Source organism: Crocuta crocuta, unplaced genomic scaffold, assembly GCF_008692635.1.
Source record: "Crocuta crocuta isolate KB4526 unplaced genomic scaffold, BGI_CrCroc_1.0 scaffold253, whole genome shotgun sequence".
Taxonomy (NCBI): domain Eukaryota; kingdom Metazoa; phylum Chordata; class Mammalia; order Carnivora; family Hyaenidae; genus Crocuta; species Crocuta crocuta.
Window position 1 is genome coordinate 4,218,694 of NW_027529451.1, and position 25,423 is coordinate 4,244,116.

At 42.9% G+C, this 25,423-nt stretch overlaps 1 protein-coding gene across 5 annotated transcripts in view; it reads right to left on the reverse strand.

The window, feature by feature from the left end:
• The window catches only part of NEK10 (NIMA related kinase 10), a 208,172-nt gene that overhangs the window by 166,370 nt on the left and 16,379 nt on the right, over nt 1-25,423 (reverse strand). For all 5 annotated transcript variants that reach the window (XM_077760735.1, XM_077760734.1, XM_077760732.1 and 2 more), the window contains exons 5-14: nt 24,464-24,548; nt 16,088-16,129; nt 14,580-14,658; nt 13,455-13,522; nt 11,667-11,746; nt 10,219-10,305; nt 7,296-7,520; nt 4,162-4,301; nt 2,287-2,348; nt 202-279 (exon numbers count right to left, since the gene is read on the reverse strand). In XM_077760735.1, the coding sequence (XP_077616861.1) occupies nt 202-279; nt 2,287-2,348; nt 4,162-4,301; nt 7,296-7,520; nt 10,219-10,305; nt 11,667-11,746; nt 13,455-13,522; nt 14,580-14,658; nt 16,088-16,129; nt 24,464-24,548 (946 nt within the window). The remainder of the gene's footprint in view (nt 1-201; nt 280-2,286; nt 2,349-4,161; nt 4,302-7,295; nt 7,521-10,218; nt 10,306-11,666; nt 11,747-13,454; nt 13,523-14,579; nt 14,659-16,087; nt 16,130-24,463; nt 24,549-25,423) is intronic.

Consider the following 25,423-nt stretch of genomic DNA (forward strand, 5'->3'; position numbering starts at 1 on the left):
CTCCCCCACCCCCACCCACAGAAAATACTATTAAGCCTTTTATATTGTTTTTACAGCATTTGTTTTCATGCCAGGCTCCCTCACCAGATATTTTCCCTTCAGTCAGTACAGAGACCAGTGCTAAATATTACAGCTCGTACTACTGAAGTTTCCCCAGATTTCAGTAACTTGATATTGAAGAACAATGGACATGCTTATTACCTGTAACAGATTGGTTTTTGCTGCATTCTTTTGTTTGTTTGGTAAAATTAACTTTGCTATTGTATAGATGCCATTTTCCTGGAAGAATAAAAGGGCCATGTTATCAGTGACCATGACGATGCCATAAAGATACACAAGCACAAAGAGGCGACTAAACAATCTCAAAAATTAATATCAGAGAGGAAATATTAGTATAATTTTGGAAGTTTGTGTAAGCTTACAGGAGAGTATTAAATATGTCAGTGTAGCACCAAAAGACTGAAGTCACCATCTTAAAATTTCAACTCTTTTTAAAGTTATAAATAATAAAGCCTCTCAACTTAAAGTAGTTTAAATACTTCATTTTTTTAATGTTTATTTATTTATTTTGAGAGAGAGGGATAGAGAGCAAGCAAGCGAGGGGCAGAGAAAGGGAGAGAGAGCATCCCAAGCAGGGTCCACAATGTCAGTGCAGAGCCCGACGTGGGGCTCAATCCCATGAACCACAAGATCATGACCTGAGCCAAAACCAAGAGCTGGATGCTTACTCAACTGAGGTATCCAGTCTCCCCTCAAATATTTTAAAAACAAAGAGTAGGGGATAAAAAGGGACACAGTAAAGGGATATAAATATCTTTATACTTTGCATTTTAAATATCTAATTATGAAATATAATTTCTCCCTTTATAGTTTCGTAATTAATACACATAGATCAATTATTGTAAAAGAGAAAAAATAAAGGGAAGATGAATAAGATTTAAAAAAAATTTTTTTAATTTAGTTATTTTTGAGAGAGAAAGCGATAGAGCACAAGCAAGGGAGGGGCAGAGAGAGAGAGAGAGAGAGAGAGAGAGAGAGACGCAGAATCCGAAGCAGGCTCTAGGCTCTGAGCTGTCAGCACAGACCCTGACGCGGGACTCAAACCCGCAAACTGCAAGACCACGACCAGAGCCAAAGTTGGACACAAAACCAACTGAGCCACCCAGGTGCCCCAAAAGTAACAGATTTAAAAAATGAAACTTATGCATGGAAAGTCTAAAGTATAGAAAGTTATCCTTCTCTAATGCAAATATATAAAGCAGAATGAACAAAAGTGCTAATTTATTGTTACATTTCTATTATCTCTTACATATTTAATTTATTGAACTCTTACTATATGTGGGCATTTATATGATAACTATGAAGAGCTTTACCTGCCTTAAGGCATTTAGTCTTTATAGTGATTCTGTGAATTTGTCTAATTTCCCTGCTTTGCATATGAAAAGCCTTTCCAAATCTTGGAGAGGCTAAGTCATTTTTGCCCCAGTGGCCAAGCCACCAGGTGATATTACGAACTGAACCTCAATGGGGCCAAGTCCAAATGCCCCCCTGTTCCACCACTACCTCCTGATTTGCCAAGTTTCCCCCTGGGACTCTAAGCATTGGTGACCTGATGATCCCTTACTACCTCTGATGTACTCTGAAGCTGAAGTTGGAGAGTGTATACTACTGTATATGTGGTGGGCTGATGAATGAATGCTTTGTGAAACTGGCTTCTGGGCAATAAACATTTTGTTAGTACGTGTTTCAGTCACCTCTGGCTGAACAATGTGACATACTTTTACTTCAAGTAACAACCATCCTCAACTCACAGTATCCTATATGCCCAGAAATAAAGGGATTCAAAATAGCTTTAAAAAAAAAAAAAAAAAAAGATAAAATGAGAAAGACTGCACACAATGTAGGGAATGCACATCACAGATGAAATACAGGGCAGTTCTTTCAAAGACAAGTGAGTTAAAGGAGAAGGATAAGAATATAAGGGGAATTCTAGGGGTGCCGGCTCAGGCAGTGGAGCGTGTGACTTGATCTCAGGGTTGTGAGTTTGAGCCCCACGATGGGTGTGGAGATTACTTAAAAATAAAATCTTAAAAAATAATAATAAATACAAAATTAAAAAGAATATAAAATGGAATTCTAGAACTTAAGTGAGATATATCAAAATATGCTGAAAGCACAGCATAGGATCCCCAAAGCTGCGTCCTGGAGGTACAGGGCTCGCCCTGGGGTGTGGCCCACCAGCGGCGATGGGGTCTGCAGCCGGACCCTGGAGAGCGGCGTCCTCACCTGGACCACCTGATGCGCGTTGGTGTCGCTGAGCACCAGCTCGGTGAGGGCAGCACAGCAGGCTGGAAGGAAAACCACCAGATGATCGCGTCTGTCCTCACCGACCGCACTTTACACGGTTTCTTCAATGCTTACCTCCGCAGGGAGTTCTGTGAGCAAAGTCGGAAACAGTACCTTTCCCTCAGGCACGGGCCTGGGGGAGGCGCGGCTGACCTTCAGTGGTGTCAAACTCTGCTCCTCACGTCAGTCATGTGCACCTGCACCCAGGGCGGCCGCCTCGCACTGAGCACTTACTGTGAACCAGGAGGCGGCTTCACTGTGACCCCCAGCGCCCGGCATGCGCCTGGACGTGACAGGTGCTCAGTAAAGACATCCACAATGGTTGACTAAATGAGAACTTTAAATAGATCATCCTTAACCCATATAATGCAAGTGTGTTCTATGATTACCTGTTTCCTTGGTGAGAAAACAGGTGCACAGACCTGAGTAAGTGCCAGGGGCCGGAAGCCCAACTGCAGGCGGCCGGGTCTTAAACCCCGCACCCCGAGCACCCCNACCGACGTGCTCGGTCGCCCTAGACAGCCCTCTAACACCGACATCACGGTGACCACCGCTCTCCCGTGAGCAGATCTGAAGGCTGCAGAGGTGAAGGCACTGGGCCAAGGCCACATGGCCACCAAAGTGGGTGCAGCAAAAACTCAGACCCTCCTCCTAACGACGTAGGTTTTTAATTTTAAAAAATTCTCCCTTTTATTGAAGTATAAAAGAAGCTGTAGGAAGTAGCTAGACGTTAAATGTACCGCCTGGTGAGATACCGCGTATGTATATACCCTATAACTACTGCCACTCCGATGAATACATAGGATAGGACACTTCCAGCTCCTAATGGCCCCCTGTGCCCCTTCCCGGGCAATAATCTGCCTCCCACCCCACACGGGGGTGACTGCCCTTCAGGCCTCTAGCACCATGCATCTCATCTACTCTTTAGGAGAGGTCCAGAGACCCCAGGGGCCCTGATTTCAGCTCCACTCATTTCCCGGGGAGACTTCAAACAGGAACCCCCCAGCAGGCCCCTTACAGTGAGGCGGAGGCTTCAGAATCCGCAGAAATGGCAATTCGAGGAGCGGATCCTATTTCCCTGACTTCATGTGCCTGTGAAGAAACATCCGGAGTCTCCAGGAGGAAGCAGCAGGGAGCAAAGGACACCAGCCCTGCTCTGACCCCCTCTCGTCCTCCCCAGGCCACCTCTGCTCTCCTCCTGGGCCCTGCCTGCCCTCCCCCCCACCCACCCGGTGCCTCGCTGCCCCTTCTTGGCCGCTGCCGGGCACCCAGCTTCATCGCCAGCACCGAAGCCCCACTTGTCCCAAAGGCCAGGTGCCCTTGTGTGCACCTTGTTCAGGCTTGTGCCAAAAGGCCAAAAGTGTGTGCACTTTTGTGTGCCTTGCTCCTGCTTTTGTGTGCCCTCTCTTTGGGAGCTCCCGTGAGTACGGAAGGCATTCCCTCACTCCCAGCACAGGAGTGTGTGCACTGTAGCATCCCCCTCGAGGAGGGGGCTCAGAGATCTAGAAAGTATAGGAACCATGATTCTGGCCACGGAGCAAGCTGAATTCTCCGATCCAGCTCTACCAATAATAAAGCTGACATTCTGCTCTTTATGACTGACTTTGAGGCTGACTTCTCAGTGTGTTCAGAATGTGGGAGAGACAAGTTTGTGGCATCACTACCCTGCAAGGCCGCACCAAGTACCAGGAGGTTTCAGACTTCTACAGGGATTGTGCCCAATTAATATTATCACACTAATTTTATAACAGAGAACAATAAAACAATATGCTAAACGGTATCAGGTAGTGTAACATAACAATGTTATATAAATACCTGCTTGAAGAGAGAAAGTATTTTCTTGTATTTCCCGAGGGCTTAAATCTTCTGACAAATGAAGCTGCTGGATTCGGCCTGCCGCGTTTGCGCTCGACAGGCTGCCGATGGAAGAACGATCAGAAACAAAATTTCTGTCTCTGAAAAGGAAACGTGAATGCACAGTTTATCAGTTTTCCTTCATGGTCAGTGCTTTGTGGTCCTCTTGAAGAAATGGTTGCCACTCTCAGGTCATGAAGTTTTCTCCTATGTTATCTTTATTGTTTCACCTTCCAATCTACCTAGAATGGATTTCTGAGTGTGGTGTGAGGTAAGGGTTCTTTTCTTCCTTCTTCCTTCCGTCCCTCCTTCCTTCCCCTCTACCCCCTTCCTTCTCCCCTTTCCTTCCATCCTTCCTTCCCTCCTCCCTTAGTAGTTACTGAGCTGACTCAGCACTATTTATTGAAAAGACCATCATTTCCCCACCACTCAACAGAGAGGTTGTTTTGCAGTTCTATTCTGTTGCTCTCAAGTCGCCTGACTACATTTCAGTCTTCATCATTCTGAATTTTCTTTTTCCAAGAAATTCCAACTTTATTTTGGTAAAGGTCTCTTCTATTACATCTTTGAATTTTTTAAAATTCCTTTTGCTTTATTCTTTAACCCAGGATATCAATTATCTGCATGTTAAAAACTCATCTTCTGCAAACCATACCCTTCATTCTCTAATGGTTCTCATTCCTTTGACTTTTTCCTCCACATTACGTGCAATTTTTGCAAGCTCGCCCTTCCTTGTACTGACTCCGGTTTCTGCCTGGTGCTCTGATGAACATCTCAGTTCTGTGAATTATTCAGTCCTGGCTTTTGTCCTGCTCAGCAATCTCTCTCCTCCCCTTTTCGTTGTCCTAGCATCCCATCTTTAATCTCGGGTCACAGGTGGCATGTTCTGTTTAACATCTTTGGTAAAACAAAGCTTTTGTTTTTCTGTTCACTCAAGGCGACATCTTCCACAATAGAGTCTTTGTGTCTTTTATCTGTTTTATTCCTTTTTGATGTATGTGAATACTGTATTTTTTTCATTTATTTATTTTTTACAGCAGCAGCTCTATCTGGATTTCTTTGGGCCTAAATATAACGTAGATAGAGTCTCCTTGGCTTCCCTCCTGTGTCATCTGAGCCCATAGTCCTTTCCTCCAATTCGCACTGGGAAGGTAATGGGGCTAGGTGTAAGGATAGTCACAACCGGTGGTGACCTTACCGTATGTCAAGAAAATCAGGTTAAAACTCAAATTTTAGAGGTCACTCCCCCTACTCGAATATATAGCCCTTTAGGAACGACTCTTGAGTTTAGGACTGTAGGCAAGTGGGCACAAACGGGCTTCCTGGAAACTGCCTTGACAACAATCCCTGCTCCTCCTCAAGCCAGCAGACAACCTGGCAACCTCCACCCCTGTACCAGCCCCGGGCAGCTCGGGGGCAGGCACAAGCTCTGAAAGGACGTTGTTGACCCAGCTGGGGTGACAAACTCTCCTGGAGCACTGAGACATATTTCACAGAGAATGAGTGTTGACATATATCATTTTCCCAGGGACAGGTTTTCTAACATTGCACCACAGAAAGGGACTGGCAAAGTGACTCTTGCAACATGGAAGAACTCTCTTCTGTGAAGGCTGGTTACGTCCTGAGCAAAAGAGGAAAGCTGCTGCCTTGTATTAAACTGAATTCTGGGTGATAAAAAAGGTGGGTCTTATCTTTTAAATATTGCTTAACCACTGTAGAAGTTAACTTTATCATCAAAGAAAATAAGTGCTCTCTGAGAGGGCTGTCCATAGCTGCCGTACCAGGCGCGCTGGTGAGTAATAATGCCCACCACTACCATCAGCATCCTACGCACACACGAGCAGAAATAAAAATAAAAACCTGTTGCTCGATGTCCAAGGAGCCAGCTCATGCCACAGTACAAATGAAAGATTTACAGTTTATACTATAAATTATTTGAGATTTTCATGTGATATTCATAGAAGTGAGTACATTGCCAACAGCTCATATTGTTTTCCTTTGTTTTGGTAACGACCGAAATCATGAATAAAGCTATTGTTCGTATCTCTATAGTGTGCTCTGCTTGGAAATGTCCTCACAGAAAATGAAGTTGACAACATACGGTTCCATAATATCCCTAGGGGCCCAACAAGAACAAAGTCTAAATAATTCGCATTTGATAATACCTGGTCATAGTAAGAATGGTAAGTCACTCGGTTTTTATCAGCGGAAGCTTTATTTATGTCCTGCAGACTACAAGCGTTGATTCCTTTCAGGCAGACACACTCCTTTCCAACTTTGAGTCTGTGCCCATAAGGCTGACTTATGCTTTATAATAATTTTAGGTACTAGAACTTTCCCACTAACAGTACCAAAAGATATCATTATCCATTACTTCAATGTATCTAATACATACTTATTGAAACACACTTCAAGAAATTTCAGTTTGAAGCTATTTTAACCAACCATTCCTTCTCCATACTCAAGTCTTGATGTCATTAGAATTTTACTTTTAAACGAGAGGTAAGGTGTGAACCCACCTTTGAGCACTGCAGGAAAGATCAGAGAGGAAAGAAGAGGAACTGGATCAGGGTCAGTATGTGGAAATCACTTGATTAATGATATTTTCTCCCCTTTTAACTAAGGCTTATACATCTGTTCTTTCATTGCAGGTTTTGCTTTCTCTTTGTAGATGAATAACATACATGCAAATGCAGACATTTTAGGAAAATAGAAAACTGAAAGGAGAATTACTGTATTTGTTGGGATTACAATACGCATACAGCGTGTCAAGAAAAAGGTGGCAAGATTAATGTTTTCTTCAGGTTCTTGGGTCTGCATTCAACCTACATTTGCACACTGAAGACCTTCTATATTCTTGGTACGGTACTGGAGGCTCGTGATACAAAGATAAATATTTCAGGGCTCCCCAAAAACTTAAAAGATGTATGCCCCTGCTGTTGATTTAAAGAGTGTTTGTGACAAGTATAAATGACTCTCCATAACATGAATGACGGAAGAGCCGGAGGAAATTTGCTGATCGTGTACCAAATGTGCCACTGGATGGCAGCCTCCCCAGCCTTCAGTGACCGAGGGCAGCGAGGCCTCTGACTCACCCTCGTAAAATATGAAGAAGCTGCTTGATGCCTCCCCAAATGCGAATTTCCACACTGGTCTCAGGGTCCTCACAAACCTGAACCAGAATCCAGACCACACTCCAGAGCAGCTTCAGGTGGTCGGAGTGGAGCAGGCTGAGGAGAATGGGTATTCCCTCATAGAGCTTCACCTGCTCCTTCACCTGGGGTTCGGCACAGAGAAGGCGCAGTAACTCCGCAGTTAATCTGAAAGGGGAGGAGGGGGAGGAGAATGAGAACCACAGCACAGTGGGTTGTTGACTTAACACTGAGACTAGAGCCATCATCACTGTATCACTGTAACATTTTCTATGTCACAGGTCAACATATGTTTTCTGTAAGGGGCTGGATCACAGCCCAATGGTTTAGGCTTTGCCAGCCACCCACCCGAGCCAACCTCTGCAAAAGCAGCCATAGACGATACATAAAAACACAAGGCATGGCTGTGTTCCAATAAATCTTTATTTACAAAAACAGGCAGGAAGCCAGATTTAGCCTGCAGGTCATAGTTCTCTGACTGCTGTTCAAAGTCAGAGCCTCCCTCTAAGCCAGACCTCTAAGTAGGTCTGGCTACAAACCTACTAACCAGCAAACAGATATCAAGTACATACAATGGGACCTGCATGGTGCTCAAGACAAAAGAAATAAAAGCTCTACCCGAGTCTTCAGAAACTTCCTATGTGGCTACAAGAATAAGACATTAACACAAAATGGCAAAACAAACAAACAAAAAAACAAAAGCCCTACAAGGCACGGAGAGTAAATGCAAAGTGTCCAGTGAATATCTGGGGAGTAAAACAAAGATAATGAGAGCAGAGGACAGGGGGTCCAGCAGAGCTCTGAGAAATCCAATGATACACATTTCATAGAACCACTCTTAACCCTCCAGTCTCACGCTCTAGACACTCTCCCTGGACAGTGCCGTCCTTCCCCATGGCCTCAAACGCCCACTCTCTCCTGCACTGTGAGCTGGGCCCAGGCACCACTCTCAGCCTCCAGAAGTTCTAGCCACAAGGCAGTCCCACGGGTACACACCCGACTGTGTCTCGACTAAAGGTCAATATCCTCCTCCCCAGACTGGCTCTACCTCTTATATCCCCAGTGTTGCTTCATGATGCTACTGCCTTTTCAATTTCCCAAGCCAGCAGATAGAATCATCCAAGCCACTTGCTTCTTTTTCCCCAATCTGCCACTGCCAATCAAGAGCCTTCAGTGCCCCGTTTCCTTCGCAGCTGCTGAGATTAATTCTCTTACCAGTCATGCAGCTGGCTAACCCCACCGCTCCTCCCACTCTTGTGATCCTTGATTGTGTCCGAGACAGAAGCCCCTCTGTCACTCATCTCTCCAATCTTCTCAGGCCCACACTACTCTACACTTCCTTTCCCCTGAGCCAATTTCCCATAAATCCATCTCAAACCTTTGGGCTCTGACATTCAGAACATATGTTTTTCGGCAAATAGTATTCCTCATCTCATCAAACTTTCTACACCAAACATTCCCTCCTTGTTCCAAGTGGATCTCATTGTGTGGCTGTGTTCCCCATGTCACATACTCTACACACTGCCACCAGGGTAATCTTCCCCCCAAATGAATCTGATCATGCTTAAAACCTTTCTGAGAGTCCCCATAATGTTCATGGATAAAAACCACACTCTATTTGGCGTAAAGAGCCCACGGTGACCTGACAAAGGCATCTCGCTGCCTCCTCGATAAAATATGGAAATTGATAGGGTTATTGTGCCCATCAAATGAGTTAACACACAAAAGTACTTAGAGTAGGGCCTTGCATATAGAAAGCTGGATGAAAATTAGCTATATTTTTAACTTATGATTAACTGTCTAGTTTTCTGGCACTTTCCCTCTTATACTCTATTCCAGCTGTGCACAACCAGGCAGTGCTTTGAACAAAGACCCCTTCATGTCTCCATGACGGGGCACATTCTGTTTTCACGTGTTCTCTCCCTTTGCCTAGATAACTCCTTCTTCCGGAAGCCTGGTACGACCCCTGGCTCTGACTGGGAGCCTCTCCTCTCTCTTCCCAGAGTACCCTGTGCATCCATCAGTCACACCATTACAGTAGGATGGTGAAACCACTGGCCGGCATGGCCATCCCCTCCCCCACACTATACACTCTGTCTTCCTCATCTTTGGTGTTCTAACACCTGGGCAGAGGCTCTTTCCTAGAAATGAGTTCAGGTGAGCAACTCTGTGAACAGAGTTTGTAAAAGATGAAATTGACTCTGAAGAAAGATTCAAGGGGATTTACTAGGGTTATACGTCAGGGTTTCATGATTTGATATGTCTGTTATCTGTTTTACCTCTTGAGAACATTATGACTTACTGAACTAAATATCAAATGATGTAGGTTGCAACTCCATTTAAAAACAACACAATAACTATCTGGCTACAGTAATTCTTCAGAGCAATACATAGTTCAAGTAAAAATGAATACATATTAGGTTCTGTTTAGAGTTCTAACAACAGATGGTCATGAACCAAGTCAGTAGCTATCTTAATTTATTTTACTTCAGCAAAATAGATTTTAGCAATCTAATAATTTATTCAACATATAATCTGAAATTACTAAAAACAGAGCCACCTCACAGTATCTCTCCTGAAAGGGACAGGATGTAAAAAAAAAAAAAATCAGTAAACAAAAATATTAAGGATGTGATCATAAGATTCATATAATTTGATTCTATGCCCAGATCCAGAAGTGGTGCCAGACCAAAGATAAATCAATACACCTCTCTGTTCTACTTTCTTTATGAAAACTTAAACAGAAAATAAATGTCAAGGTGACTCATGATTTTAGTTAACAATGTAAATAGCATGACACAATAAAAATGATTATAATCATTTTCATCAAATATGGCATTATTTTTCCCCCCTATGGCAATCCTACCGTTTGGAAAGCAAGTCATATTCATGTAAAATCATCAGCAGATTTTCCACAATGTTGAGTTCACTTATCTTCTCCCTACATGCCGGACTACAAATTGAAAACTATTAGTAATTACTAAAGACATACTTTACCATATCCATTTATCTAATACCCCAGCTCTCATATTATCTCAGGAGGGGAAACAGAAAGCAATATAGCTCCAGGGGCTAGGGCTACATCAAATTCCAACATTCAATAAATGTCATAGGTCATAAATTCAAATCTGTTTAATAACAGTATGATGATAACATAATTCCCTTTCTCCAAAAAGAATCATATGCTATTCCCAAAGAAAGTAATAATAGGCATTATTCTTAATAGCCAAGATATAAAAATGACTTATATAGGGGTGTGTGTGTAACATACATAATTGAATACTATTTTTCATCTATAAAAAAGAAAGAAATCTTGCCATTTGTGACAACATGAATAGAGCTGGAAGGAATTATGCTAAGTGAAATAAGCCAGAGAAAGGTAACTACTATATGATATCAGTTATATGTGGAATCTAAAACAAAAAATGAAGAACTTATTGCATAGAAACAGAGATTGGAATGGTGAGGAGTTTCCAGGTGCAAGTAGCTAGAAGGAGGGGGAAATACAGGTTACAGGGTACAAGCTTTCAGTCATAAGAAGAATGGGTACTGAAGATCTAATGTAGGGCACGGACACTATAGTGTCTACAGTATAGAGCTGTACACTTGATAGTTGATGAGAGTAGATCTCAAAGGTTCCTGTTACACACACACACACACACACAACGTTAAATATGTGATGTGATGTGTGTATTAATTATCTTGAGCTTAATAATCATTCCATATATATATATGGTATAGCAAATCTGCATGTTGCACACTTTAAACAAGTGCAATCATAATGGTCAATTATTCCCTATAAAGTTAAAAAAATAAGAAAAAAAAAGCATCTCTCCACTTTATTGGCATAAAAATATAGATAAAGCACTTTTACTTAATATAATCATGGTATCTATAAGGGAACATGTTATCCAGGAGTGTTTTAAGGGAAAAAATGTTCAAAAATGTTTTAGGTATTAAAATAAATACATAGGAGAAAACTTTTTTTAAGGTCAGGGAGATATAGTTGTCAAAGAAAAATCTTGGTAATTTTGAAAGTGGAAGTATCTGAGGGTGGGATAAAAGGCTAGGGAAGTATTTCTGGTCGGGAAAAAAAGAAGAAAATATTAAACTGGGGTTTTCCTTTCCAGCTTACGTTTTAAAATGGTGCTTTTTCTTCCAGGGTCCTCTCCTATATATTAATGCTACTTCATACTTATTTTTCACGAATTATAACTTAGTAGGTAAGTAACTAGAGAAACTGATCTATTTTCCGTCTCTCCCACCTAAACAGCTACTGCAGCAGAACTGAAAAGTATAGCAAAATACACTTACCTTTCAGCTAAACTAGCCAGAGCCAGAAGGGCACCCAGCAAAACATTAGTATCTCGGGCACCAAGTAAATTTACTAATGTCTGAAAAATGAAGTAAAAGAAACATTCATTGTGTATGTGCTACAAGCTTCTTGAGTGGTACGATGTTTCTTTCAAAGATCATTGAGCTTAACCTCAAGAGGAGTTTTATTAAATATCCATTACACCCAGCGCTTCTAGGGAGCAGGGCTCCTTCTTGCTTTGAAGCTCAAGACAAGTTCTTGTAGCAAGACAAGTTCCTTGCTTACCCAGGGCAGGAAGCCAAAGAGACCAAGCTACATGGCCAAGGGCCTCACTCTTCCCTCTATTTTCCTGTGTCCAGGAAGTCTGCTCTGCCTCCTCTGATCCCTCCCCAAGGAGAAGCAGTGAGACTAATGACAGAAACTACAATACTGGTAGCAGCCAGTCCTTGGGAGCTCATTCTGAACCAGGCTTTGCAGGAGGCTCTTCCCAAATTGTGGAACTATTTTTCACCAAAGTTTTGAAAACTCTCTTTTTCCCCTTGAACTAAGTAAGGTGTATCAACATTAGCAAGCACTTCATTTGCCTCTCAGATTTCTCACTGATGTTGAAAGAACATGAATCGATGCTTCCAGGCATCACCCTAAGTAACATGACTTAGCTGCAAGTCTGTACCTTATCAGCTGCCTCTTCTGAAATCCCCTTCCCCAGGGACTTTTAGAACTCAGAGTCCCCCAAAAGTACACCCCCAAACACACCGCTGGCCATAGCTGCAAGCCGTGCAACAACTGCTGGGGGGTGGGTTGAGGGGGAGTTGGTTACTTTTATGTCAATTTTTCCCCTTTATGATGTCATTCATGTTTTTATGAAGCTATCGTTATCCTCATTTCTCTCATCCTCTCCTCTTATTCTTCTCTCATTTTTCTCTGTCTTCTGATAGAATGTTCCCCAAACTTCAGTCCCTGACATATCACTTCCACAATTTGTGCCATATCTACTTACCTCCTTAATGCTACTCAAAATGTTCCTTAAATTCTAAGTGATAGTATCAGTGAAATATATGTGGCTATCAGAATGAAAAGAGTTGATTTGTATGTCACCCAGAATCATCTCCTACACAATGGGCAGCATGTGTGAAGACAGTTTAGGCAACTTTGCTCTGGTACCTGCAAGGAAGTAACCTTCTGGGATAGAAGAGCTCAACAGATTATTAAAACTTGGCTGTAGGCAGCTCCCATCTAAATAGCTTTGTTATAAATATAGATTTAGTCTGTTTTGATTAAACCTGCATTCACTCATCTTGAAATGTACATTTGATCCATATGCCTGTATTACTCTACCGTCTGATTATAAAGTGGAACCATATGAAATTGGCATATAGACATGACAATTTCATATGGTTGAAACAAATATAACCCCAGGTGCCATATGGAATGTATTTAGATGTATACATACATTTTATTTATTCATTTGTTAACGCACACCTAGGGTCAGTTTATATATAGCCGGGGTTTCTCAAGCAACATTTAAGTAAAACAATGAACTTAGTTGTTCTTAAGTGGCATAGGGGAAAGGAAAAAAAAAAGGAGTTTCAGGAAATCTGCTTGCTATTTCCATATTTGCACCTTAAACTAATAAAGAATATAAAAGGGTTGGCAGAGATGAACAATTCTAGGCTAGATTTCGTGAACCATAATCATAAGACACTTGGTCAGGGGGCTCTCAACTCCAGCAGGTGAACAGCTGTGAACGTGGTGCCAAAGCGCTCACTCCTGCTGGGACCGCTCACCTTGTGGGCTCCGCTTGTGGTGACCCATTCTCTTTGGTCCTTGACAGCAGCAAGTTTTTGAAAAATATCTATAAGGAAAGAGGGATTTGGTGCTTAAAGGAAGCAGTATTCATAGACACTCAGGTGTGAATTACTGGAGGGCAGGCAGAGAGAGGGCAAACGGGAAGACACATAACACAAAAGAAACAATGGAGGGAGGAGGAACCGGGTTTTTTTTTTTTTTTTTTTATTCTGAGAATTTCCTCTTAAACTCAACTGATAATTATTATATACTACTATTATAACAATAAAATATGGAGACAGCAAAAAGGCAAACGACTCCTTCCACTTAAGTTCCTTAAATCATTAGGAGTTCAGAGTGAAACCTACTCGTCAAAGATCCCCCCTATAAAGATTTTGAGCAGAAAGAGAGGGAAGGCTGGAAGGTGATGGAAGAACAGCTGCTCTCAAAGGGCCTTCCTGGTGCCCAGGGCTTGTGACGTACTCTCCTCTCCCTATAATTGGGAGTCTGTATGCTGTCGTAGAAACAAACACGGGAAATCAGACCATTCACCCAAAGAAAATGGGCCAGCATCCAACAACAGGGGCCCACAGCTCATCAGACCCGGAGAGGATGGAAGGTGGGGCCTTCCAGAGAGGGGAGATTGAGTGCCACACCCGCTGACCAATGATTTCACATTCTCATCATCACATCAGGGGCTTTTCCTTCCTTTTTTTTTATGTTCACAATGTTTTAAATTCTATGAGGTAGGAGTTATTATTATTAGTGCAACTTTGTAGACGAAAACTGAATAGCCTATGACATCTTAATAGAAAGCAAAGAAAGCAAAAAATATTTTTTACCAAAATCTGCCATTATGGAAGTCTCTCTTATAGTAAAGTAAACTTGTGCTCACTGAAAATCTCCCACCTGAAATTGGGCTTTTCAAGGTAAGAGTTGTGATCTGAAGTTTTCCTTCTAAGTATATCTTGCCACTAACTATGACTATTGACATGGGCTCTCAATATCGTAACTGTGGATGGGTAGACTCATAATATTCAAAGTATCCTTGTCCCTGCTGAAAATGCCACCCTGCTCATTCCAGCAAATCGGGAAAGCTGCTGTGTCCCTGCGACAACACTCACACGTCATGTTGACCAGCTTGTCCACACTGTGCTGCTCTTCTCCGTAGCTGAGGTACTCATTGGCCACGAGCTCCATGTACTGCGGGAAGGAGCAAACCACCAAGAGTCAGAAGGAAAGACAGCAAGAGCACACGAGCTGATGAGGGACAAGATGTGTACTTCTAAAAATGAGCTGTAGGTGGCACAACAGATTCACCAAATACGATTCAGGTCCCTGGGCCAGGTTCACTTAAGGGCAAAAGGTAGCTTGAGTTTCTGGATTCTTTGTCTTCTCTTGCGTGCCCTGAACTTGAGGGAGGAGGAACCATGGAAAGATTATATAAACTCTCAAAAGTCCCCAAATGACTTGTGACTAAATAAGTTTGTGGTGTAATTTGCCTCCAAATACAAAATATATACATATAGCTAACCAGCATATGCAAGATACCAATAATCAGAATAAAATAGTTATGGGGTAGTCTGATAATCCCTCACTATGGGTAATTGATTATAATAAGAAATAGGCAAAAAAAAAAAAAAGAGAAAGAAAGAAGAAAGAAAGAGAGAGAGAAAGAAAGAAAAAAAAAGCAAAGAAAGAAAGAAAGAAAAGAAAAACAGGTTCAGAGAAACACACATAAATTTCTAATATTACAAGGGAAATTAAGGTGGATGAGAGAATCCTTTAGAATATGATTTTATGAAAGACTATGCCATTAAATGAGGTAAACCTCCAGCCAATTAAAAGACAAATCTTAAAAATAAAAACTAGACATGATTTTTTATTTTTGTTTTATTTTATTTTATTTCCAGGAATGAAGATATCATAAAATAAGGTAGGTTTTGCATTAAACTGCCATTCACTTTAATCTCCCATTAATATGGAATGAGTTTGCAGGGTCATTGGTTTATTATGAAAATCATTCTTTCTGTACATGCCATAGGTTTTAGGAGAATGGGCTGTTCCAACCCAACGCCCTGCCTAGAAAGTTTTGTTTTATCAAACTAACTAACCCAAACATTTAACTGGCTCAACATATACAGTTTCCTTCCCTTCCCCCAGAAGCTACAAAAGCAGAAAAATAAATGAAGTTAACATCATTCCTCACTTTGTCGTGTATTTGGAAATATCTCAGTGAGCACGATTAATTCTTTTTTCATGAGAAAATTCTTTTTTCATCTTCATGACCTATGTTTTCTGCCCTCATCTGGCATATACCATGCTGAGGATTGGGTCCTGCCGGCCAAAACCTATTTCTTCTCATTACTAATTAAAGACCTGTGACCTTTTATGGAACTGTCTTGTCTCGGCAGGCTGGGTGAAACCACCGGGAACAAAATGTCGTGGGTCCCTTCCTGCTCTGCAAGCACCCTGCCATAGCATAGGCACACTCATGCACCCTGCCTGCTCCTCCCCTTGGCGGGCAGCCTAAGGTAAGAAAGCCATCTGCCGTCACACACCTAAGTAATCCTTGCCCCGAGCCATGGCACGAAACGGAAGGGCAAGACCAGCCGCCACAAAGGAATCTTACCTGAGCTAGGTTTTCAATCCCGCCCAAGCTATGGAGTATCTCCTAATAAAACAAAAACAACAGAACATACACAAAAGATGAGGGTGGAGGGGAAGGATATTTTACATGCAATTTCTTTATGAAATCATGAGACATAATTATTTTTTGAAGGTCCACATTCTTTTTGTTATTCATGCCGCATTTAAGACAAACTCTTAATAAATGTGAAAGTGGTGTTGAGATTAGGAGAATGTAAATATGGTCAGACCCGCAGCCCAACTCCTCATTCTATTTCCTCTCATGTCACCATAAGATGTTAGAACTGGAGGGAGCTGTTAGATACCGTTCCCTTCACCCTCCTCACACTGCAGATTAGGACAACTGAGACTCAGAAAGGTGGGCCACTTTGCCTATGTGACCAGCCTGGATAGGAACGGAATCCTATGTTTGCACATATAGGAGGATTAGGAGGAACTTAACTGAGNGCATGGAATCCAGCATCTCAAGTTTACAAGACCTCCTTGTGGGCCTCTGCCTAGCGTGGCCCACGGGCAGCAGCAGCAGCCTCACGGAGGGGTTGGTCAGAAGAGCAGAATCGCCTGCCGAATTGCACTCTGGATCTCCACAGAGTCCTGGGCAATTCACAAACAGTAAAAGTTGACAAGCACTGCTCTACGGGGCTCCTCCTTAAAATGAAGAGGCTAATGGTCTTGTTAAATCCATACTCTAAACAAAGGTAAGAATAATCATTGCAAATGTCTCCTGATACAGGTCTTTAAATCCAATTCCCAGTAAAAAGGCATTTCATGAAACTACTCTAAAAGTGGTAATTAGGGGAGACCTCGGTGGGAGGCTGCAGTTGTGAGAGGGACCAGCTTGGAACTCAACTAAGAGCAGATGCTCTCAGACCATCCACATTGACATTTATCTTCAGGTAAATGTGTTTCAAGTGGCCCTAACCTGTTTATTTAAAGTTATACTGACATCTCTCTCCTTAACATGCACACAGGAAGTCATTTGAAATATAAATATTAGCCACCATTCCAGTTCTGTTGGAAGTGCATGGTGATGAGTACTCAAGTGTGAGAGAGAACAATCTAGTTCCACCATGAAGCCAACTGAGTGGGCAGGCTGAACAAAGGGCTCAGATTCTTAAGGCCTCCTGGTCAAGCTTTCCTTATTCTATCGTGAAGTGAATTTGTAAGCCCATGTTTCAATTCAGTATGAAGCCACACTTATAATTCAATTTAAGATAGTTTTGTGGGGCGCCTGGGTGACTCAGTCGGTTGAGCGTCCACCTCTCGATTTCAGCTCAGATCATAATCCCAGGGTTGTGGACTTGAGCTCCACATTGGGCTCTGCATTGAGCATGGAGCCCGCTGAAGAGTCTCTCTCTCCTTCTCCCTTCTACCCCTCCCCCACCATGTGCCCCCCCCAAAAATAAAAATAATAATTCTGTGACTACCTACTAATTTGAATTTTCATCATTGCTATTCACACTCTAGAAGAGCTACAATTAAAGGACAGAAAAATATTGAATACATTATTCCTACTTATGGCAGAATATTTTATACATGTAAAAATAACATTTTAAAACTCTACGTTTATTCAACAATTTCTTTTTCATTCCTATTATGTAAAAGCCCTGCATTAGGCTCTGAAGAGAACACAAACATGCAGTGAAGATGACTGAGACCTAATTTACAGAGCTTTAGGCAAGCATATGGTAGATATACAAATAACTGACCTTCAAGACAGAATGTGGTAAGTGTTAAAAAAAACAGTTATACAGGAAGTGTTATGGTGCCCCAGGAGGGACACACTATACCCTGAGAGGAATAAGGACAATGACATAAGGATGGTGCCCCCTGAAAGAGTTTAGAAGGATGGGCAGAGTTGCTGAGAAGTTGGGAAAGATCAGGGAGATTCCAAGCAGAGGACAGTAGGTCCAAAGGTGCACAGAAGTTGTGCAGAAAGAACATCAAGAGAAGCACTTATGTAACTCCATGAAGGGCATTATTGGGAATAATGTCAAGAAAGCCAAGGGGAACCAAACGGTAGGAGGGCTTAGATGTGAGGCTGAATGTGACTTTTGTCAAGAGGACCATGACATCTGATGGAAATGTGTGAACAAGGGATGATTAGAATCAGCTGTGAGGGGGCACTTGGGTGGCTCAGTTGGTTGGGCATCCGACTTCGGCTTAGGTCATGATCTCGTGGTTCGTGAGTTTGAGCCCCACATCAGACTTGCTGCTGTCAGCCTATCAGCACAGAGCCCGCTTTGGATCCTCTGTCCCCTTCTCTCTGTGCCCCTCCCTAGCTCATGTTCTCTCTCTCCTAAATAAATAAATAAATAAATAAATAAATAAATAAATAAATAAGAATCAGCTGTGAGGACTTCCCTCTGGTTTTTGAATGAACCAGAAAGGGGAAGGGTGACACCTAGAAGCCAAATTGGTTGGTGGCGAAAGTGGGCAGGAGAAGGGAGAGGCAGAGATAGTCTGTGAAGCAGTGTGATCAACCACACACGAAGACATGCTGGAAGAAAGGGAACAAAGTAGAGGACGCCACCCTATTTGGGCCTGCGGACTGAGGGGTGGCGAGATACTAACAGACACAAGGAAGGAGAGAGGAAGAGTCTAGATTAAAGAAGACTCGATTCGGGACACACTGGGCTAATGATGGGATATTCACTTGAGAAAAGCACAAAAGACCGTGAAAAATGACATGAGAACAAAACATTGAAATCTGAGAGTTGTTGACTTGAAGATTTAAATTCAAAGCTGGGAAGTGAGACAACACCACGGGAGAGTAGAATGTTCAAGTGACTGGTCATGGTCACGGTCACTTTTAAATTTTTGCCTTGACATGTAACATACCTATCCAATAGTTAGTACTAATAATTTGGGACGAAGTCCTAAACTCTGTTCTGGGAATAACCCTTTTATTCTGTGCCGTGGGTGGTATTAAGCATTCGGTTTAAAATAATAGTAATAATTTCATGGCCAAATTCAAATGAGCTTGTAAAATAATACAGTAAACAGAGTTTGACAACTGGTTTTATCATAGGGCCTCTCAGAGCTTTGAACATCCACCCTGCCATGCATTTTAAGCCTCCAGTGGGAGAACTGAGGTGCAATTTTCCCCAAACATCATTAACTGAAGCACACTTCTTTTCACAGAATATGTATTAACTCCTGCGGATCACCATTTGAGAAGCACTGTTATCAAGTACAGGAAAGAGAGAGAGGGTTTGTCACTCTGAGAATGTTGTTACATACTCAAGAATCTACCCTTCATTTACAAACTAAACACTCCCTCCTTCTGCCACGCATGCATCTATGGAGATTGGAGCAAGGCTAGGAGATTGCTCATGGACTCACAGTCTTCCTTATATGTCCTTCGGTCACACCAGTGGGACTGCTCTAACCTGAGAGTGTCAGCTGCAGCAAACCAAGACCACAAGGTACGCATGCACACACCTGGGCTTAACAGTTCTGAGCACTAATCTGAACGGCAAATATGACGGCACACGTGGGTTACAGCAACTCCTCCCGAGTGCCCTGTCAGATCTCAGCATTCTCTCCCTGGTCACAAGCCAGAGGGGTCACAAGACTGGTCTCTGTACTTCTGAATCCGATGACCTGGAGAAAGTCCCCAAGTCAATCTGACCTTCAGTTCAATGTGCAATATGTGAACAAATGTCCTTGCTCTATTCCCAGAGGTTTTCCTTTTTTTAAAGTGATACAATAATATAATACAGATAAAGAGCATGTTCTTTAAAAATGGAGCACACTGCAGGGAGCCTGGGTGACTCAGTCGGTTGAGCATCCGACTTCAGCTCAGGTCATGATCTCACGGCTTTTGGGTTTGAGCCCCGCATCAGGCTCTGTGCGGACAACTCAGAGTCTGGAGCCTGTCTTCGGATTCTGTGTCTCCCTCTCTCTGTCCCTCCTCTGCTCACGCTGTCTCTCTCTCTCTCTCTGGCTCAAAAAAAAAAAAAATTTAAAAAATGGAGCATGATGCAATACCAAAGTAGATGTTGTTATGCACCACTATTCTTGCAATGGCCAAAAATGTCAGTGACGTTGGATGCTCTCATCCTAGTCCCAATCAGCAACCAAATCAATGTCGAGCACACTACAGTGAGCCCTTAACAGTGAATCGCAAATGTGATCACTTTATTCCTCTGCTTAAACTCAACAGTGGTTCCACACTGCTCATCTCTGGGTCATGATTTTAGGCCCCTCTGTACACTAGCATCTTATCTTTCCAGATGGAATAGCAATGCTCTTGAAAAACTTGATATGTTCTATTGGTAGAGGGGTGAGTAAAAAGAAAATATAAGACATGTTTCAAAGTTTCCTACCTTGGAGCCTGGAAGCAAGGTAGTGCCATTAGAAGGATTAGGAGTTGATCCTGAAGGTTCAAGGTGAGAGGAAGAATCAAGGAGCTCCATTTTAAAGTTGTTGAGTGGAATGCACTACCACAGTGCTTCTGAAACTCTTTGGTCTCTGTGTTCCTTTACACTCTTAAAAATTACTGAGAACCTCAAAGAGTTGTGCTTCTGTGGGTCATATCTATTTATTACACTACAAGTTAAAAGTGAGAAATTTTTAAAACACAGGAGTGCACAGGCACCTGTCCCATCAGCCATCAGAGCCGTGACATCATCACGCCTCCCGTAGCCTCTGGAGAACTCCACCACGTAGATGTAAGACAATGAGTGTGAAAAGTCAAACAACATCGTGGCATTATTTAAAGACATTTTTGGCCTGGTATAATCCCTGAAAGGGTTTCAGAGACTTGTAAGCAGTCCCCAAATCCTCACTTTGAGGACCATGACACTACTGGGTTATCCAGATGGCCATCTGAAATACCCCTGGAAATTTGCAACTTACAAAAAGAGAGAAGTTTGAGACTGGAGGTATGTACTTATGAGCAAAAAACAACAATGCCAATAATAACAGTTGGAGCCAAGAGCATGGAAGATAGGGGAGAAGATGATTAAAGAAAAGAACTTTGGATGAGGCATCTGGGTTGCTCGGTCAGTTAAGCCTTGGTTCAAGTCATGATCTTGCAGTTTGTGGGATCAAGCCCCATGTCGTTGGGCTCTGTGCTGACAGTGCACAGCCTGCCTGGGATTCTCTCTCCCTCTCCTTCTACCCCTCCCCTGCGCTCGCTCTCTCTCTCTCTCTTTCAGAATAAATAAACTTGAAAAAATAAAGAACTTTGCGAAGGTTAACATTTAGGAAGGCAGGATCAAGGAAAAGAACAGTAATCCAGAAAAGCACAAAGTGCTAAGGAAGAACTCTGGCCTCTTGGGAGCGGTGAAGGCAGACAGAAAATGCAGTAAAGCCTGTGGGCTGCTAAGGAAGTTGGGATATGCAGGTGCTGGGATAAGGCTACTCAGCCTGCCTGTCTTTTTACTGTGGTTTCTAATATGATTGTACTTAGGAGCTTTTAAGATCTTCACTTTATCCTTGATAAGCAACGCACTACGGCTTCACAGTGATGAGTCCAAGTGGCCGTTTCTCTTTATCCTGCTTGGGATTCCTACTATACTTGAAATCTCAGAACATGTGTCTTCCTTTAATTATGAAAAAGCCCTAAGCACTCCATACCTCAAAATGGCTTCTCTTTCATTCCTTCCAGTCTTTTCTTGCTGGAATCTCCGTTAAGCATATAGTGAAGTCTCTGGCAGGCAAGATCCAATCTATGAGCTACCAGTTTGCAACCTCTGGATCAAGGGATGCTGACTAAAGCACGACCTTCAGGGAGAACCTTGTTCACAAGAATTCAGTGTGAATGTAATACAGCCCATCAGTTCTGAGAGGGAAGAAGTGGGTTCAAGAGATAGAGTCTGACCTCTCAAGAAATGTAGTAACGAACGTAAGGCGAAGATTTGAAGGGATATCTGGGTCAAGGAATGGGCATTTTTATGATAATGGAAAACAGAAAAGGAGCCATTGTCACAGTAATGAAGAGAATAGATAGATGGGAAAGCCTTGGCAAGCAAGGAGGAGGGATATTTCTTCCAAGACAAGAAGAACATAAGGCTTTAAGATAATCCTAACATTCCAAGCAACAAAGAAGAGATAATACGAGAGTTCCCACTGGATGGCTTTGGTTTCCCCATAGAGCAGATGATGCTGTAATTTGGTGAGAATGACAGGGGCAGGAGGGGGCTGGGGTCGGAGACGCAAACACGGTCTGGAACAGCCACTGTGGATCCTGCAGCACGGACTCAACAAGTGAGGAAAGGGATGCCCAGTGAGGGTGAAGGCTCGCTGAGATTAACTGGCATAAATTCCAATAAGCCCCAGCAAAGCTTGGTGACTTCGGCCAACAATTCTTGGCAACTCAAGATATTCAACAACCGTCTGAGCACACGCTCTTCTTTGTGGAAGGAGTGCCAGGAGGAGCACTTCAGAGAGAATACCCTTCTATGGAAAGACTAGAAGTCAGGAAAGGACTTCATTTTAATATGATTTAGTCACAAAATCCCATAAACAACGAGGTCACTGAATTCTTTCCTGGAGAGAGCAGGGCAATCAACTCTGTCCCGACCCATCAAGAACTAGACTAAGAAAGTCAATACTTTCGACAGGGATCAGCAGAGTATGACACAACTGGCATTAATATTCTAAACAGACAGAACATCTCTGAAGCAAAGATTTTGCTAACTTCTGTAAGTCAGAAAACTAGAGCTCCTGCTAAAAAGCCACCTTCGTGAGAATAAAAGAAGGTGTTATTAATAATTAAGTGGGAACAATGAACACATTATGAACACATTCTGGGACTGACCCAGCCAAAATGGAACACGTGGTCCACCATTCTTACCTACGCTGCACACCAAATTGCGAATGGTACCTCAGAAATACATGGAACATGCAGTTCTGTACTGCTGGTCGTGGGGGGCGGGGAAGGATGCTATCTTCCCAAAAGATACACTAAACTATAACAGCACAAGGCCGGCTTAGAATACAGAGTGAGGGAGTGGTGATTCATCTAGAGGAATCACCATCATGAATCCCAGAAGACTGAAACCAGAGCAGGCTCTATAGCTGACTGGGACCGAAATGTTTTTTTAAGTGCCAAAGTCAGAAAGATGGTTATTGGGGTAAGGCAAAGAAACGCGTTCTGACATAAACAATTCATCAGAAAAACCAAACCTGAAGTAAAAGATCTTCGGAGTGGTTTGAGCTTCCTAGTAGCTTCTCAGGACAGGGTGTAAAAGGAGATGCTTCTTAGGGGGGAAAAATCTGGGAAAACCTGATGCACGTATTTAGAATAGGTACATTCTAAATACTTAACATTGGCAAGCAGAAACAATAACGACTAAAGCAGCAATCTCGAGCAGAAACAATAACGACTAAAGCAGCAATCTCGAGGCTTTGGAACGGTGGTTCTCAAGCTGCGGTCCCCTGACCAGAAGCACTGGCTTCACCCGGGAACACTGTAGAAATGCAGACTTTCTGGCTCTCCCCAAACCTACTGAACCAGCAGCTGTGGGGCTGGGCCCTGGCAATCTGGAAGCCTTCCGTGTGTTTCTGGCACACAAAAGTTTGAGAACTGCTGCTTTACGGAAGCAGCTGTGGACCAGCCAGTACTAGAAGAAATCATTTTCAAGGTCCGGGTGAAATGGTAGGGAAGTTTTGTTTGTTTGTTTGTTTGTTTTAAGAGCCTCATTGCTAAAGCACTAAGACCTTGCTGTGCAACGTGTGGGCCATGGACCAGTGGCATCGGCATCCCCTGGAAGCTTCGCAGGCACGCAGAGACTTGGGCCCAGTGGACACCTGCTGGGTTGGGATAGGCATTTACAAGAGTCCCCGTGGATCCCTGAGTGCGTTCAAGTTTAAGAAGCACAAAGCCAGAGGCAGCACACCCAACTAACTAGTGAGGAGGGAAAGGTTCTTGGCCCCACGACCCCCGTCTGAGATGACTGGCAGGTCCTGTGCTCCCCTCTAACGCAGGGTCTGAGGCCGGACGTGGGGAAGGGCCTCGACTCTGGAGCAGCTGATAAAACTGCAGCCCCCGCCTTTCCCACCGGCTGCCTCGGGGGCTCCCTGAGGAGGCCCCCACTTGTGACTGCTGACTTTGACCTAGGGAGCTGCCTAGCCTTGAACACACTCAAAGGCGTGGTGTGAACGGCCAATGTTTTCAACGTACACCCAAAGTTCCATCCACTTGATCCCATAGTTAACATAGCAGAAACATACAGATGTTTGTCCCTATTAAATTATTTCTCTCACCTCTTTTTATATAGCAGTTGAGATACCTCCTGAATTTGAAAGCTATTGAGTTATGAGACAGGAAAAAAAAAACTAACATGATCCCAGATTTTTACTTCACCTTCATATCAAGTGAAAACTATTTTTATTGTTTCCAACCAACCTGGTAACACGGATCCCTCATTAGGAGTCTCAGACAGATTAACACTCTCAGAAAATGAAGAGATGGGGCTCGATTAACCCACTCTCTGAAAGAAGAAAACAAAAAGCATGTTTGCCCATGTTTAAGCGGACAGTGCGACAGTTCATGAATAACACAAGACAATGAAGGAGAATAAGGGACACACAAAGGAACAGCGTTAGTTTATTTTGACCATAATCTGCAACAAGGACTGTTATTTGGTACCTGAACACTTAATCCATTTTAGTGCGAAACATATAAAAACTGCAACATCGCCTGAGGGGTTAGCGCCTTTCCAAGGGAAAGAGCTAAAAGTTCCAATAATTAGATTTGACTGAATAAGCATTTATGTCCTAATAACTTAGTATCCATTTGAAAAAATTATATGCGTACATTTTAAGAAAAAAACTTTTATTTTTAACCACATTTACTTATTAACAGCATGTGTGCTCCTATAGGCGCTAAAAAATTCTCCAGCCTTGTGATCAGATTGGATGCCACTTCTCCTCTTCCACCTGATTTTCCCCTCATACTCACTTTTGATTGTGACAACCTTGGACAACCCAGCTTCAGAAACATACGCCACCATCAAAGGGAAGGCAGCACAATCTTAGTGTGGAAATCACATAGCACCTTGAGGAGTCGCACTGTGTCTGGCAGACATCGTATAGCGCTATTCTCCTTGCAAATTTCAAATACTCCATGACACCCCTAGGGCTTCTCTGTAGCCTCCAGGGTACTTTGCTGGGCAGTTTGGGGAACACCGTGAAAAAGCATTTTCGTGGATCGGTTTCCCCGGAAGTAGACCCCGAGATGAAGGTTGGTGTGTAGGTGAATGGCTAAGGACATACTCTCAGGGGAGACCGTGGAGAGTGGGGTGCATGAAGGAGAAGGGGACAGACACTCGCATGGGCCCCTAAGCTAGTTCAACAGCAGCGCTTG